At 40.3% G+C, this 17,037-nt stretch overlaps 2 protein-coding genes across 4 annotated transcripts in view; both read left to right on the forward strand.

Annotated features, from left to right (window-relative positions):
* The first annotated feature begins 51 nt into the window (after positions 1 to 51).
* LOC118410297 (p21-activated protein kinase-interacting protein 1-like) lies at positions 52 to 7,200 on the forward strand. Its single transcript, XM_035811860.1, has 11 exons — positions 52 to 221; positions 717 to 879; positions 1,537 to 1,657; positions 1,885 to 1,959; positions 2,108 to 2,160; positions 2,521 to 2,603; positions 2,982 to 3,044; positions 3,637 to 3,734; positions 3,983 to 4,100; positions 6,502 to 6,646; positions 6,883 to 7,200. Exons 1-11 carry the CDS (start codon positions 156 to 158, stop codon positions 6,960 to 6,962), a joined length of 1,065 nt encoding a protein of 354 aa, XP_035667753.1. The 5' UTR covers positions 52 to 155; the 3' UTR covers positions 6,963 to 7,200.
* A 2,217-nt stretch (positions 7,201 to 9,417) lies between these two features.
* The window catches only part of LOC118409787 (glutamate receptor 4-like), an 80,916-nt gene continuing 73,296 nt past the window's right edge, over positions 9,418 to 17,037 (forward strand). Inside the window, exon 1 of one of the 3 annotated variants that reach the window (XM_035811095.1) lies at positions 9,418 to 9,802. The gene's annotated coding sequence lies outside the window, so the exon portion shown is untranslated. The remainder of the gene's footprint in view (positions 9,803 to 17,037) is intronic. The other 2 variants (XM_035811094.1, XM_035811093.1) reach the window with 2 other exon arrangements.

The raw sequence follows: 17,037 nt of genomic DNA on the forward strand, positions 1-17,037 counted from the left end.
TAACGTTCAAAACTTAATCATATTTTCATTTGAACGATAAAATATGTTAGGATTAGACCTCGAAAAGCTTTATCTGGGGTGAAAATGTGAAGCACAGCAAGCACACCTTTTGATGACGTCACGAGGAGAGCACATGTCAGACGACAGAACCCAGAATGGAGGTTGTGGTGGGGTGCTACGAGCAGATGTTGCTGGGGTTCCGACTGGTGGAGGGGGGAGAGGTGTGTTGTACAGGCGTCTAGTGGAGAAAGATTATAATGTGTAGAACCCAAAGGATAAGAGTGTTGGGCCTCTTCCCGTTTGGGAATTCAAGGGATGTTTGTACTTGTAGTCTGAAAGGACGCCCTCCCCTTCTCAGTTTATGCATGTTCAAGCATGCAGCACTTGCCTCTATCTAGTACTAGTAATAAATAAAACAACTTTGATAGTGCTGTATAGCATGCAGAGTCACTAATGTTGAATTTTTTATCACGACACTCTGGAGAGTGCATCAGTAATAAACAAAGGTGCATCTGATGATAAGAAAAAATTGTTGACTTTTTAATAGTCATGCTTTTTGCCTTTTCTCTGCTTGTGTTACCTGAACTAAATGCATGGAGTTATTATATAAATACTACAGAGACAGGAGAATAAGATTATGAAGTTTCTGAATGCAGTGGTCAACAATACAGATATTGATTAGTATGTCAGTCATCAACAGATGCACCTTTTCTTAGGAATGTAAGCTGGAGCCAACGTTCACAGATAACTCCCACACCGGCTGTGTGAAGGCGGTTGCCTCAGGTGGACATGTTCTGGCTTCAGGCAGCACGGATGAAACCATCCACCTCTACAATATGGAGACTAGAACAGAGCTGGGAACCCTGCTGCAACATGATGGTGGGTACAGAATTTATCAGCCTAACTCTACTCTACTCTACTCTTTAATCTAAAGAGTAGAAATCTACTCAACTATTTAATTTAAAAAGTACTAGTAGAGTAGAGTTCTTTTGGCGCAGGTAGGAACGTCCAATTCCAATCAAGCTTCTAGCAGCTCTTCCAAGTTGGTCAGGTCCCTACATGTATCTCTTGGGGAAGAGGCCCAATCAGCATCCGATGTTCAGCTAGAGATTGCATCACACCCATGTGTATCATCCAAGGAGATAAAGTGAAGGTGGATGTAACTGCAAAGGCCATTTAGAAAATTTTACTGTTATATCTGAAAATGCTGAAGACCAGACTTTGCAATTATAATAGTTTGATTTATTTTAAAATCTTCAGGGTGGTCCTTTCAGTTAAGTTAATAGTATGAACTTCAATCTGCCACCTGACGCTAGATGACATAATAGCCATATAGCAAAAAACTGTAGGTGTAGCTGATGTGAATGTATGGAAACTTAGGTATTAACATATGAGCAGGGAGGTTTCTCTGTGCCACACATGATCAGCCATTATTGATAGAGTAGGGTCGGGTAAAGTACATCTCTTTGGCCAAGTTAAAGTCCTTTTGTTCAACTTTATGCCACTTATCACCTGCATCCTCAATGTTTTTTCCAGGCTCGATCACCTGTCTGCAGTTCTATGACTCGTCTCACATGCTGAGTGGTGCAGAGGACGGGACCATGTGTGTGTGGCAGACTGGGACATGGGAGTGTCTCAAGTCCATGAGAGGACACAAGTCAGTAACATGACAAAATATTACACTCCTTGTCCTCCTTTTTCATCCATTGATTCATCCCAAAAGTACTCCTCCAGAAACTTGAATTGCTTTGTAATTTTACCTTTTCGGCAACTTGAGTAGTCTGAGGTCACTTGGAACAAAAGTAAATGGTTTCGATAATTCTTGTTTGTTGCCGTTAATCAGTAAGGAAAAGTCAACTTTGTAAATATGCTGTTTTCTTGCAGAGGTGGGATAAATAGCTTATCTGTACATCCATCAGGCAAGCTGGCACTTTCTGTGGGCAAGGACAAAACCATCAGGTGGGTTGTGACATTGCTGAAAATATTTCGATTTTGGATTTGGAATAGTTATTAACATGTACATTTGTGTATTATACAGTTCTTGATGGTAATTCAAATGTGCTAACATTACGACATATTCTGAAATATTCGCTGTCTCTGTACCTAGAACATGGAATTTAGTGACTGGTCGGCCTGCATACACAACCAACATAAAGCAGGGTCAGTATTCATATCAATATTTTTTGGAAGAATGTGTTGTTGATTATGAGTAAGCAGTAAGTATATTTTTGGTATATGTAGTTTCAGAGACTGATCAGGACTGCCGTAACAAAGGAGTTCTTTACCAAACCACGTCATTACAAAATGGGGACTGGCAAAGGGATAAAAACATGCCTTTTAATTGTTTACATTTCTTTTCCTTTCAAGTTTTAAAAGTAGAAGCTGAACTTCATTGATTTTTGTGTATGTTTTATAGTTCTATTTGAACCATATTGGTACCAAATGAATGTGTTAATTAGCCAGTGTTGGAGTCTGAACTGCTGATTTTATTGATCATGTTACCTTTAATTTGCCTAACAGTTGCAGACCTGATCCACTGGTCACCTAAGGGAGACATGTATGCTGTTGTTACTGGCAACAAGATCAATGTGTACAGACTTGAGGTAACAGAACACAATGCAAATTGTATTGACACTACTACTGAGACAGCAGTACAGATCTTGCAATAATGATAGAGTAGCTGCAATACCTGTAAGAGCAGATAGGTGGTGTTGTCACTACAGCTTCTAGACAGCAAATTTTGACCATTTGACAAGATTAAGTCATAATGGTTTAATGACCCATTTTGTAATTCATGACATGTGAATATCTTAGCAAAGTTCTTCACATGTCAATCTTGTTTTCATTATTTTGCCTTTTATGTTACAAATTGCAACATAAGAACTCCTTCTGAAAAGTTCTGGCATGAAGGTACACATGATAAATTGTTAATACATATTAAGTGTACATAATGTTGATGCTGTATTTCTTTGTTATTGCAGACTGCTGGACTCAAATGTAGTTTGGATGCTGGAAGAAGAGTGCTGACAATGGCGTACATTACAGTAAGTTGTTCTAAAAAAAATGCAAGAGGAATTTAACAATCAAGAAATGTAAAGATTTATTGAAAATGTTACGATTTTGCTGTGATCTCTTCGCTGCAAAGTTAAAACCAACACAAAAATGCTTATTCTGTCATCTGCCTGCCTAACCCCTTGTTTTAATTGAAAACTTAAAACCATGACAAACAATCCATGTATAGTACATGTAAATCCATTTACAGTACGGTAATGTTATTACAGTTCTCAATTGCAATCACTCCTCTTACTCTTACTCTTAGTTCCAGTTTTACTGTAATAGAAGTTGTTACTTCCTCCCAGTATCTGAGTCAAGTTGGCAGAACCCAGCCTGATTGGAATAGGGAATGCTGAAAAAGTATTACACTTGCGACCAGAGCACTGACGCATCATTTGTCATCACATTCCTAATCATGATTATAAGTAGTTTATAGTCCCAGAGGTCTACATTAAGTGTATTAATGTTCAAGGTTAATAATTCATTTCAGCAGTTCTTATTGGTATGGGAAATACCTCAGAAAAGATGGATGTACATTGTATTGTAATAAACGTACCGATTTCCTTGCTCTATTTGTTACAGAACTCAGCTCTGGCAGTGGCTGGAGAAGACAGAAATATTCAGATCCTGAATGTTGAGACTGGAACATGCACATTTGACTTCTCAGCTCATGAGAACAGGTGGGCTATCTGCTGAATGTACTCCTGACAATCTTCCATGGTCTTTTCAACATCTTACAGTTTACCAGATATAACATGTCTGATTCTGGCAAAGGTTAACATTGCAGACATCTCCATATTGGCAGATTAACAGTTGGATTCTGTTATGCTTTTGGGATCATACAGAATTCTCTTGTACCCTACTCATTTTAAAGTGGACCTTCAAGTCTAGTACATGGTGTAATCAAAGTGTTCTGTCCATTGTTTAGAATCAAGAGTCTGGTATGTGTTAGAGACCACAGAAGTGATGCAGGAGAAACAGATCTCCTGATGGTCAGCATATCCAGTGATGGCTACATTAAAGTCTGGGCACTCAAAACAGATCAGGTGAGTACCTGTATGGTTACCACAAAGTGTTGCTTACATTTTGATGTGGTGTTAATGGCACTTGGTAGAGTTCATTAGGCTGCAAATGACTTAGCCCGTCCCTGTGAGTATTGATATGGTGATGAAGTTAGAATATGACTGTAAATTTCCTGACAATATCATCTGTCACAAACTATGTTTTAACCTTCAACAACCCATGGTTGCCACAGTGCTCAGAATCTGTACTCACACACTTGGTAAGGTAGAATGCTGGAGGTTAACAACAACAAATAGGTCTCTATTTTGCATGTATGGTGATGTCATATCTCATAACACTCCATGACAAGTCTGCATGTCCCTGCCAATGTTCCACACATCCTAACTTGTAGTTGGTACGTTCTGCTCAGTTGTTCCAGTGACCTTCCCTCCACAATAGCATGTAGAAAATTGTGAAATGATGATGAGTTAAGTACTGATATTCTCTTGTGTAGGCATTCCTTTATGGTGTATCAGTTGGCATTGCTCTTAAGACCTCAGGGTGCATGTGTGTCAAATAAAGTAGGCCATCTCAAATTGGTTTAATGCTAAATATCTGACAAAGGATGTTAGATTCATGCACATGTCATATTCTCATGAATAAAATGTTCAGGATCAGAGTTTAAGGTTGGGCATTGTCTAAAAGTAGGTCACATTGACCTTGAAGATGGAAACTAAGTTGTTGAACGTCACAATTTACTGAAATTTTGACAAGGTACATGTACATGGGTGTTATTCATCTTTGAGCTTTTATTTTACCTAGCATATATAGAGAATTTAGAAGGAAGATGATGGGAAGTAAATTCAATTAGGGCTTTATTTTCTGTATCAATGGGCTATGAAATGAAGTTTTGTGTAGACTAAGAAATAACCAGAAGAAATTATCAACAACAAAATACAAAAAATGTATCTTAGTATACTTCATGAGTTGATATAAGTATTTGGCACTGGTAAGCGTCCAAATTTATCTGCAATTTTGCTGTTTTATTCCTCGAAGGCCAATTCAATATGTTCTAATGGGCTTATTCAGAGCATCAGGATTGTATTCCACTGTTTACATAGCCACCTGTAGTAGTGAGACATCACTTCAGATGTGGAGGTGACCGTAAAGTGGAACTCTGAAACACAAATGATGATGGCATCCTCCCACCTTGTCTAGCAGCCTTGTGTGTTGCCACAAGCATTGAACTAGCTGGTAATCATGAGAAGAAATGAAAAATGTTTCACGTGGTACACTCATAGAAAACAATCAGTAAGAATTACTTTTGTTGACATTTGTAGTACTATTGAGGTGATTTGTGTGATTGAAAGCAATCCAATATGTTCAATTGGACTTGATAAGTGCACCAGCGGGCCAGCCCATTCTTTGCATCGTGAAGTCTGTGCTGGTGCTAAACGTCACTTGAAATCCAAAGATGACCAAGAAAATGGAGCACTGAACCACAAATGATGCTGGCATTCTTCCAGCTAATCTTCCAGTCCATGTGTAACAGTCGTCATCATCGTTACATGGCCCCAAATCTACAGCAAAAAGTGTGTCAAACTTGCTTCTCATCAAGACGACCCTCCCATGATGGTTGGCATTCATGGTGTTGTTAACAGCATCTTGGGGTCATAATAGAGCTGGGACAAAATGAAGTCACCAGGGAGTAATGATCAACAGTCTGGCTTATGAGCATCAACGTTCAGAAAAATGCCAAAGGGTCTTTTCTTCACTTGACATAGAAGCTAAATATCATGTGACAACACTATGAAATGTGATATTTATGGTAATGTGGCATTTCTCACAGAGGTTTCTAATCGTTGTGGTCTCTAGCTGTTAACAACTTCTACTCTTACTCAGTGATCAAATGTTTTGAATCTGCATGACGTGCACAATAGTTTACTTTGATAACATGTGCACACTGTATTACATCTTTGCTTGATGAAGAAGCTAAACATGTCACAACACCATGAGATGTGGCATTTATGGTAATGTGGCATTTCTCACAGACTGAGTTTTTAATCATTGTGGTCTCCAAGTGTCACTGTTAACAAATTCTACTCTTACTCAGTACTGTTATGAGTTTGCCTTGATCACATTTATAAGGTGAATCATATGTCTTAATGTGGCCACAAAATAAGGATTCACCCATTACAGAGTATAGTTGTCCCATACAGATGGCACTCTAATGGAGGTTTTTCATGTGATAATGAGTAATGTTCAGTTTACTCCAGAGCTGTCCTAAAATTTGAACACCTCTTTCTTGGGCCATAGTCTGCCTAAGAATAAAGTCATACACTCATAGAAACTTATTCAGAACTTTATCTTCAAAATGACTTCATTGATGGAGGTCATAATGCATTGATTCTCAATGTGGATAAAGGTCTCTTCTATTTTCCCCAGCTGGAGAAAACACCCACCCTTGTTGCACAGCACAATACCACAGCACGGCTGACAGCCCTGGCTATTGTAACTACTCAGTCTGCAGAACCAAAACTTTCCACAACAAAAACAGCACAGGAGAAAAGAAAACTTCCAGAAGAAAAAGGTCAGTTCTAGTTTTTCCAGTCGTACCTAGAAATGAATTTGCATTGGTCATGGTACATGTAGGTACATGTATGTAATGTTTAAGCAAAGTGGGTGAAATCATATTATAGTAGCACATGACTTGGGCTTTACATTCTAGACACTTTTATTGCTCTCTTACATACCGGTATATATATATATATATATGTCTTTGATTGAAAGACAAGTATTTAAGAATTCATATCTTTCCCAACACAGAAGCAGAGCAGAAGACAGAGAAGAGAAAAAATGTGAAGGAGAAGAAAGGAGGAAAGAAGAAACTTAAGATAAAGAACTAGAAAACAAATTTCATTTTGATATGTTTAGGATCTGTTTTTATTTAGTTTTACGAAAAAAACTGTCATAGTCGATACAGGATCATTTGGCCCTTTACCAACTCGACCCAGTGATCTTGGCGAAACACAGCATCAACTCAACTATGATTATTGATACAGGGTTAGGGCATTGTCTAGATGAAAAAAAATGTACAAATTGAATTCAATTTAATGACCAACTTTATTAATTCTCCAAGTATATCTGTCCATTCAGGATACCAACTGATCCTTCTGCAATATGTATTGAAATTTACACAAAAGATGCATGAATAGGCATTTTATCTGATTTACATTGTCACTATCTCATATGATATCTTAGCATATCAACCTCAAGCCACATCAATTCATTTTTTGGTTTGCAATTTGAGATTTGACATTAAAAGTACTTGCCACCAACATACCTGTATTTTATTTTTTTTTAAAACTTTATTCAATATTTCAGAATAATACACAATAGCACATACATGTACATCATTGGAGCACAATGGAAGATCAAACATTAACATGAGGTATTACAAAACTGGGTGAAAGAGAGGGGTAACAATCATTGATCATTGGTCTATGATCGGATTAACAGGTGTATCTAAAAGATATCTATCATTGGCATAACATACCTGTATTTTACTCAATTATATGTTGCCCCAGTATTACAGTCCGCAACTTGAAACAATCGAAATGCATGTTGCTTTTATGAACTGAAAGAGGCATGATGGACATCTCTTCCCATACTGACAGGTCCATTTTTAAGACATGCCCTGCAAAAGCAATAAAGCTTCCCTATCATTACAATCAGCAGGCTTTTTTAACAGAACTCAGCAGTCGGTATGTGGAAGTGTCCCAAGACAGACATGAGTGGAGTCTTAATTAGCTCAGCCAGCTATAATGATATCCAAGGGGATTCTTTCTTCCTTTATTTGTGTCAAAATATATTACGCTAACCTCAACAGTATTTTAGCCTGGGGAAAGGGCCACTTTCATCGATTTCAGTTTTTCTTGAAACAATCCGTCCACAAAAGCCGAGTCTGTTGTATAGTCTCCTATGCTCATCATGCTTTGTATTCCCAATTATTTAGCATTGGCAGAATGTCACAGTTGGTATTTTACTTGATATATAAACCACAAGATTATGTTAACCTGTAGTTTAGACAATCATTTGCCTTTGATCAACACAAGAAGAAGGAATGACACAAGGGACTGAGGAAAATTACTGCCTGATGACAGTGATAAATTCCTTTTAATTAGATTGGCAAGATGGGAATATTGATTGATATGTGATGGTAGCAAAATGGGACTACTAGGTCAGTGATAATTACATGTTATGAGCTACAATCAGTGGATAAGATGGAAGAGTAGGTAATGGTAATATCTTATGGCTACATATGAGATAAATAATAGAAGACTGGTTAAGATGTAGCATACCATGGATTCTAATACAGGATGGGAAGTGATAGAAATATCATTTACTCATCAGGTCTGCATCTATGTAGCCGGTACAACCGCCCGCGTAACACACCAGCTTCGCAGGCACGCGGCGCGGCAGCAGCTGGTGATATTACACTGAATGAGCTGTCACACCTAACTTTTACACATTTGCAAATGTTCTTTAAAACTATCCAGGTCAGTAATATCCACAAAGAGAAGGGGAACATAAGGTGCAGTACAGGCTTACAAAGCCATCAATATATTGGTGAACACAGTCATTATGTAATGCATTATGTAATTCACGCCCGGCATTTGTCTTTTTACTTCACCTCAGGGTACTGATATCGGTGATATTATCTTCAATTTCAAACTTCCCACCCACCCCCGTAAAAGCAACGCTACAGGTGTGTAGTGTGCGAGAGACACGTAGCCAACGGGTTCGTAATATGAACCTTTGACATGATGCATCATAACTTCGTCTTATCTGTGGATTTTTCCGACCGGGTGTTTCCCACGTCTATGAAATAGCTACTGGCTATAAAATATTGACTAATGTTGATAATCTCATATCGGGCATAGTTAGAAAGACGGTTTCCCTTTCTGCAACAGATTCTGGTTAAGCCTTTTTGCGTCGATTTGCGTAACTTTTGCTCATTAAGTTACTGTATTGTGTGTTTGCCAACCTTTTTGTGATCAATAGGACAAGATAAGTGAATAAGCTCCTGCACCGACCACATCTTAATGTGTCGTGTGGCGGCAGGGCCCTCAACGGGACGGATTAGTAACCACCGCCGCAAAATCATTCGCAAGCCGAGACCATAAATCGAGCGGGCCCAATTTTCCCATTCGACAGCTTGAATATGTATCGAATCCCTGGTGTCCGCTCTCGGCAGTTATTTATGTTGTGAGTTATCTGAAGGTGCGTTCCCACAGCCATCCTACAATCTCATTGCTGGTGCTTCTATGTGGAGAACCCGGATGTCTGGCATCACGTGTCATCTTTATCGGATCTCCAACAGCTCACGGTGAGCTGATTAACACAGATGTTGCAACTGTTGCGGTAGCCTCTTCTTCTGGTGTTGGCGACGATCTCAGCTGCATTTATACATTCATTGACTTTTAGAGGTTACTCTTCGAACGGAAGCTTCGGGCAGCTGGACGCTTCTGCTGAAGCAGTCTCTGGACATCCGCTACCTGCCAGAAGCCGCAACAAGGTGTCTGCTTCCATGGCGGGCTGCACGCACGGAGGTGTTGCTCATTGAAAAGATCGTCTCCATCGCCGCTCCGCTTATCAAATCTCAGGTAGACCGGAAGATATTTCTCTGTTCTCTACAGCACTCTGAGATTTCCAGCGTCAGAAATATCGCAAGATCTCGTGCAAGGTGAGGCAAAACTTTAGAAAATGGCCATCATTGATAGTGGAACTTCTTAGAAAATATCTAGTGTACTTTTATCCCAGCATCCAAGATTTTGTCAGAGAACAAAGTGTTGGCAATGTTTTCGATACTAAAGCATCTGTCTGTAATAACCACACCGTTATTACACATTGAAGGAAGGAGTGTCGGCATGCGTTATGTAAAGTACGGACATGGGCAAGGGGTGCGGTAGAATACTGTGGATGATAGACTCAAATTGTAAAGGCACTATAATGATCTCCAACTCGGATGAAACTATGGAAAAAGAATCTTCCCCATCACGTTCTCAGTCAAATATGTTCCTTTCGTTACCTATCCAGTAAGGTTTCAATGTGTTTTCATTGCGCATTGAGATCACGGCAAATTTGTTCCAGGTGGCACTTCAAGGATTTGTCATATGCACATAGCACACGGTTTTGTAGAAAGTGTGATGGTAGGAATATGGGTACCTTTGAATGTGGTTGTGAATGAATGTCTAAAGCTTTTACTTTAAGTGCGAAGTGCGGTTATGTCATTGTAGGTTGTGTCACGCTTGTGCTGCGGGGCCTTTATTTTTTTTTAGGAACATGGAATTTGTCAGAAGGATCCATATTCAGTGATTTGAGGCGCCAGAATGACCGGATCTGTGCATTTGTTTGAAGTGAAATTGATATACATGTACATGTGCACTCATTCATGATGCATTGCAGTTGTGGAGCAGAGAATGTCTTAGTATCAAAGTCAAAGCGGTGTTCATTTTTCCTTATAGGAATAAGGTTCGGCCTTCCCAGAGCATTCAGTTGACATAAAAATGACAGGAAAAGTCTTTATCGTCATCAAATGGTCTACGTATGTATCATAGATCTTAAATCACTATAGGGAGAGAAAACCAAGCGCACAGAAACGTAAAGACACAAAACCTAGATTCACGATCAAAAAGTGCGCCGTACGACTGATCATCCACGAATGGTCATCATGACATGAATGGCCATCCTTCGTGGAAAATTCATTGGTACGCGAGTTGATTTTTCTGGCTGGGAGTCACAATTCTCTCGCTACGCTAGCTATTCCATTGAGTGACACGGTATCTCTATCTATGGTTATATTGGTATAGGATGATCTGTCGGTCACAGTAGCCGCTAAACGCACAAGGGACGCTGACCATGTTTGTCGTAATTGCCCCACCTTATTCAGAAAAGAAAAAAAATACAGATATAGCTTATTTCATAATTAGTCAAACATATGTAATAACCTTAATTGTCTGCTCGTTATTCATGTCGAATGAGGGATGTTCACTGACGTGGAAAGGGTTCTACATGACATAATTGCACTGTTGGGACATGTGCCAAAGCGGTTGTGTAGTCACGATATGTTCTATGCTTGAAAGAGTTGTGAAATATGTCGTGCACTTCGCGATAAACATAGAACTTCTGTAGTTTATGCTAGCCATACACGATCTGGCCTAACACCACAAATCACTGGTAAAAGTTGTGTTATTAACATTCTTACTTTGAAACAAAAGCACGAAACGTTATCAAATCATAGCCAACAACTAATGCTTCATTAACCACACAGGGAAAGCAAATGGTCCCGAAGTCGCAAAAAATTATCACAGTCAAGGTTATATCGTGGTAAAATCGATTTTACCGCTGTGTACAATAACGCAGGGCACACCGGAGGGTGGGGTCATCCGGATCAAATGTAACGTTCCCTGTGGTGGAGTCAGGTGTAGCGGTGTCTTTCTTTGCTTAGAGCATTTCTGGTGACAGCTTTTGCATCATAAATTGAGATATCGCCATCAAGAGCTAGCTTCAAGAGTCTTGGGTTGCCACGGCAAAAATGTACCAAATTTACATTACAGGAGCAAGCATTTCAGCATGATGGACCAATTACGTATTTGATTTTCGAAATGAAATGACAGAATTAGCTTATTGTGATATCTGTATTGCTGGTTTTCGTCAGTCTTCATGCACGGATTTCCCTGTTGTGCCCCCAGTACTCAATCTGCCCCTCGTAAAGTATTGGTAAGTTTAGTATACTTACTTCCGGTGAGCCTGCCAAGAATTGCCAAACCATTGGACCGGATCCAAGCAGGATTTGCCTCCAGCACAACCTAATATAAAACTCCCGCTCAGAGACTATTAACTCGGGCGTTAATGATGCGTTTCCATGAGCAAGGACATACCTGTTGCTCTAGGGGTACTCCATTTGCTTTTCAAGGCTTCAAACTAATAGAGAGTTGCTATAAATTAGACAGGTTCGGCGCGCAATAACCATATTTATTTATGTGTACTAATAAAGCAGTAGTAAGCTATTACGGGTACGTCTGGGTAAGTGCTAACATTAAAATTATGATTTATCTTTGGCTTTCTTTGGACTTAAGCGTAAATCCTACGTATCCTCATGGTATCCTACGGTTATGTAATCGTGATGGAAACTATTTCACTGATGCTTTACCATGAGATTGCCGAAGGTAAGGCGAGGATGCATTTGTCTTTCCCATACCGTAACACATCTACAGTACGCCCCTTTAGTTTCAAGATCATGGTCTCTTTGAGCCAAATACCACAAAGGAGGCGTTAAGATAGGAATGTTTTCCAATTGACGTTAAAAAAGATAAGCAGTGACTTTTTGAAACCACGGGACGCCCATCACTATGCTTGAATTATGATCGAAGAACCCGTTAAAGGTGGGTTTACACCTGCGTATATTTTCAAGTGCGCGTGAGTTCCGCATGAAATTTTGTCAATACGCGGCCGAACGCCCAACATTTGGAATTTTTTTGGAATAAATTAAATTGTACGTCGAGCCCATCTGGCGTTTGAATTACGACTTCAGCGTTTTCATTTCGCATGAGATGCGTAAGATTGCAACTGAAATGCGCAACAAAATTTTCCGTACTGCGAATAGATTCGTATGGGGTACGTATGTTGGGCGTTTTCCGGACGCACACAACGTCTACCGACCGCATGCCTGACGCACCTGGTGCTAACTGCATTCCAAACGCATTTCAGGTGTGTCAGAGGAACAGTTTGTGTTACATATACTTTTGTTTGCGAGCATTGCCAATAGAGTATTTTTGTTAGAGGAACCCTTTGTACTACGTATGCCTTTGTTTACAGGCAGTGCAAGTAGAACATTGACAAGTAAACAGTGAAGAGTTTTTTTTATTCATTTGAGAAGCAGTAATGCCTAGGTTACACATAGCCGAATTTGGCTCCCGACTCTCTCCCGACTATGGTTTAGGAGTGATTCGGGAGCTAGTCGGCTGTAGTCGGCTGGCGTTCGGCTGAGTCGGCTGGCGTTCGGCTGGCGTTCGGCTGAGTCGGCTGGTGTTCGGCTACCTCAGCCGAATGTTTTGAAATGTTCAACACATTCGGCTCTGAACGGCAACTCTGGAATGGGTCGGTTGGTGATCGGCTGGTGTTCGGCACGGTCGGCTAGTGTTCGGTTGGTGTTCGGGAGTAAGTCAGCAGTCAAATTAAATCTTAACCACGCCATAAACATTGCTGATTTACTCCCAGCTTGTTTCCAACTTACCAATGATTCGCACCAAGACCGTAGACAAATCTCTGCTAACTCATTTCCAAGCAAAAAAGACTATTGCCAGGACGTAGACGAATCACCCCCGAACTTCACACGACCGCCATCCAGCCCAAAACAAAAAAGAACCATAAATGCCTCACTGGAGCTATATGTGATCCAAATTTGATCTCTTGGTGATGTTTACAAAATAGAAGAAAGAATAATCTTGATTAAAAACGAAAATGAGCACTCTTTTGAAAATCGCTGATTATGTCTATTTCAAGTCGAGAGAGGGTCGGCAATCGGTTGGGGATCAGTCAGGAGTGATTCGGCAGTCTGCAGTTAGAGGTCGGGATGGTTGGTGATAGGTTAGTCAGCATTTGGGACACAGTCGGGAGTAAGTCATTTACCGGTCGGGAGATGTTCGGGACCTGTTCGGCGCTAAAAAAAATAGGCGTGGCCTAAACTGGTCAGACTACTCCCGAACTACTGCCGACTTGGGTCGGCTAAGAGTCGGCTAACTTCTATAAGTTATCCTCATTGTTCTCTGGTTTTATTTATTTTTTGTGTTCCACATGTCCTTTCAGTAATATTGCTCTATGTATGATTGTTACATGTGTATCTTGTATTTGAAAAATCAATAAAAAGATTGAAAAAAAAAAAAAAAGAGTCGGCTAGTGTTCGGGAGCCAAAGTCGGCTATGTGTAACCTAGGCATAAAGCAGTGAAACTGTGTTTTTACAGAAATGTGGGCCATCATTTACCTTAAGAAATTATGTGCACTGTTAAGGTTGTGTTTGTTTTCACTTTGTCCTTAATGATTTCCCCTATCATCTTAGTACTTCAACTACTATAAAAGTCACACTCATACACACCACAAAACGTATTCAAGATCTTTATCAAACACGTAAATTAAACAATTATGAAACCTTACGCCCTCTTTCAAAGTTGTATTATGGCTCTATATTGCACCTTTATATCATGTGGTTCTACACACAAAAAAGTGTCATTATCAGCAAATTAAGTCAAATATCTGTTACACAAAATGGCACGTGTGTCACACAAATTGACCCAGTGCTTGAGCAGGTTCCTCTACATCTTCCCGTCCCTAGAGGCTCTGTTGGGACCAGTTACATTCATGGTGTCTTGCATGTTGTGACCATCTTTCTATGCCCCCGGTACAAATTCGTCGGTCCTGGCCTGGATCTGCCATCTTGAGATGATTTTTTTTTGTCTGGACTCAGATGCACCTTCGTATTTATTCCAACATGATATGGAGTGTGCGTCGATCACGCTATCAGGACGCGTAGTATGCGCAAAGCGATTGCAGAACGCACGGTACTAAATCGTGATCTATGTGTGCATTCGTTATACGGTCGCTCATGGTGCGTTGTGTCTGCGCTGTAAGAACGCTATGTACTCGCAATACCGCGATATCCGCGTATTACTGCGTATAAAGCGCAAACATGTAGCGTCTTCATAGCGCAATCGACCGACGTGGGACCACTGTATTGCGCATCCATAACGTTTTGGGCACCAAACTGCGTACGAATGATAGTTTTGTGCATGTCCAAAACTATCAGGCGAACTGGGCGTATATTTTCGTTTGCCTGCGTTCGTGAAACTTTCTAAAAACGATTCAGATGCGATAGAGGTGCGACTTGTGCGTGCGGCCGCGTATTGAAGAAATTAGTCAAAATGTCGAAAAATGTCAAAACGGAACTCATGCGGCATGAAAATACACGCAGGTGTAAACCCACCTTAAAGTTGTGTGATAGTATGCATGTATATATGTGTCTTGGTGCAACGTGGAGACTGCTTATCTGAGGATAGTGTTAATACCACTTTAGGTATCTGCAAGTGGTTTGAAACCCTATTCTAGAAAGATTTTTCCTGCACTTCATGATAGAGCTATCTATCAGGATGGTGCAAAACGCTTTTAACGCAAACAGCTGGGTGCCGATCTATGCGCGGATAAAGCTCTCAGGAAAAGCGCCATAGACATGTACAGATCTTTCCACACGAACGGTGCAGCAATTAACGCCGATCCTGGTCAAAGACCGAAACAGAAGCAGTTTACAAGAAGTTATTGCTCACATCGATGTGCTGTGACAACAGAGGTACAGGTCAATAAAAGGATTCTGAGGGCACCGCTGGAAAGGTTTCAATTTAGCCCAGATCGATATAAGAGGAAAAAAGCTCCCCAGCCGTACGGAGAATAAATTGATTGGCTTTAGTGTGTAACAATCTCACACTTGGAATTGAGCGAAAGGGGCACAGAAGCAGTTGAAACCCGGCGATGGTTGCTGATCGAGGTAATCCTCGAAATTGAGCTCCTTCTACTGACAATGTATGTTTATATTTATACTCAAGCTGTGGCAGTATTGCAGGTAAATGAGGCATGCAGCAAAGCGCTTGGAACGTAGCTTAAAGCAATAAGAGCTATTCCACACATACAGACATGCACACAGATAATGGGCACAGAGATTGACATAATATCCCGCCGCTGTATTATGTAATAGCGGCACGTATCAATAAAGCGTCTGTCTACTATATGGACGGAACATTTTTAACATGAGAAGTTAATTTCATTCCTTACAAAATGCAAGTTACACACATCTAGTATCTTTGTTCCTTTTCGTTTTCTTCATGTTTGAGTGCAATTCACGTTGATTTCCCATCCATGTTTTCTATTTTGCCTTCACAACACTCTGCCAGTCACCCAGCGAACGGGCGGTTACCCCATTTGAACATAGCGAGAGCTACGCATGGCAGCCTTTCCACGGGGAAGCGCATGTAGGTCGAGCATCGGTCACATTTTATCACTACAAAAGGTTCAGCACCAAAGACAGGTCCAGTGATAACCAACCACCGCGCTGTTCCTCGTTCGTTATAGGAATGGTCTCACTAGTAACTGTTTGAAATATATATAATCCCATATCCCTTTTCGTCAGCTATACATCTTGAATTTTTATGGAAAAAACGGTGTCCATTTGGATTCAAGACGGTTTGCAGGTCCAGTATATCAACTACCAAGTTGTAAGGTAATGTGAAATTCAGTTATGAAGTATTGAAGTTATAAAGCATTGAAATCAATGCTTCGGTGACTATGTTACCAAAACTAAGCCCTGGGTCTTACATAATTTTCAGCGACCTCCAAGGTAGCTGCATGTGCACAGTCTTGAAGCCCAGGTTTCAAATAAGTGGACATATTTGTTTCTCTGACATGATAGATACTAGTATTCTTTACATGGAGTTTAAACTACCATACCACCCACGTGACGTGGTGTGTTTTCTGTACTATGAATTCTTGCTTGCAGCTGCTGTAGTTGCTGTACCTGCAAATCGTACACGGTGAAATGCATTTCTAGGACGGTGTAATCAGCCCGCACTATTATCCAGTGTTAGGAGAGTTGGCAATGCACACGTCTGATATGGATTCTCTGTAATAGTTGGGTATCTGCATCATCTACTTAGTCGATACCTTAGATTGGGTGATACGACAAAGTCAATTCAACACATTTATTATCGGAAGTACGTATCCGGAAGAAATTTGACACTGTAGAATTAGTAACTTTACAGGTAAGTCGTGGTAAGATAGAAAAAAGATAACGTTTGTCGCTCTTCAATGGACTTAAAAGCAGGTCTGTGATATCCTGATTTAAATAGAAATTTGCATTAGCACCACATGGGGATCAA

The sequence above is a fragment of the Branchiostoma floridae genome, chromosome 2 (genome assembly GCF_000003815.2).
Source record: "Branchiostoma floridae strain S238N-H82 chromosome 2, Bfl_VNyyK, whole genome shotgun sequence".
Classification (NCBI taxonomy): Eukaryota; Metazoa; Chordata; class Leptocardii; order Amphioxiformes; family Branchiostomatidae; genus Branchiostoma; species Branchiostoma floridae.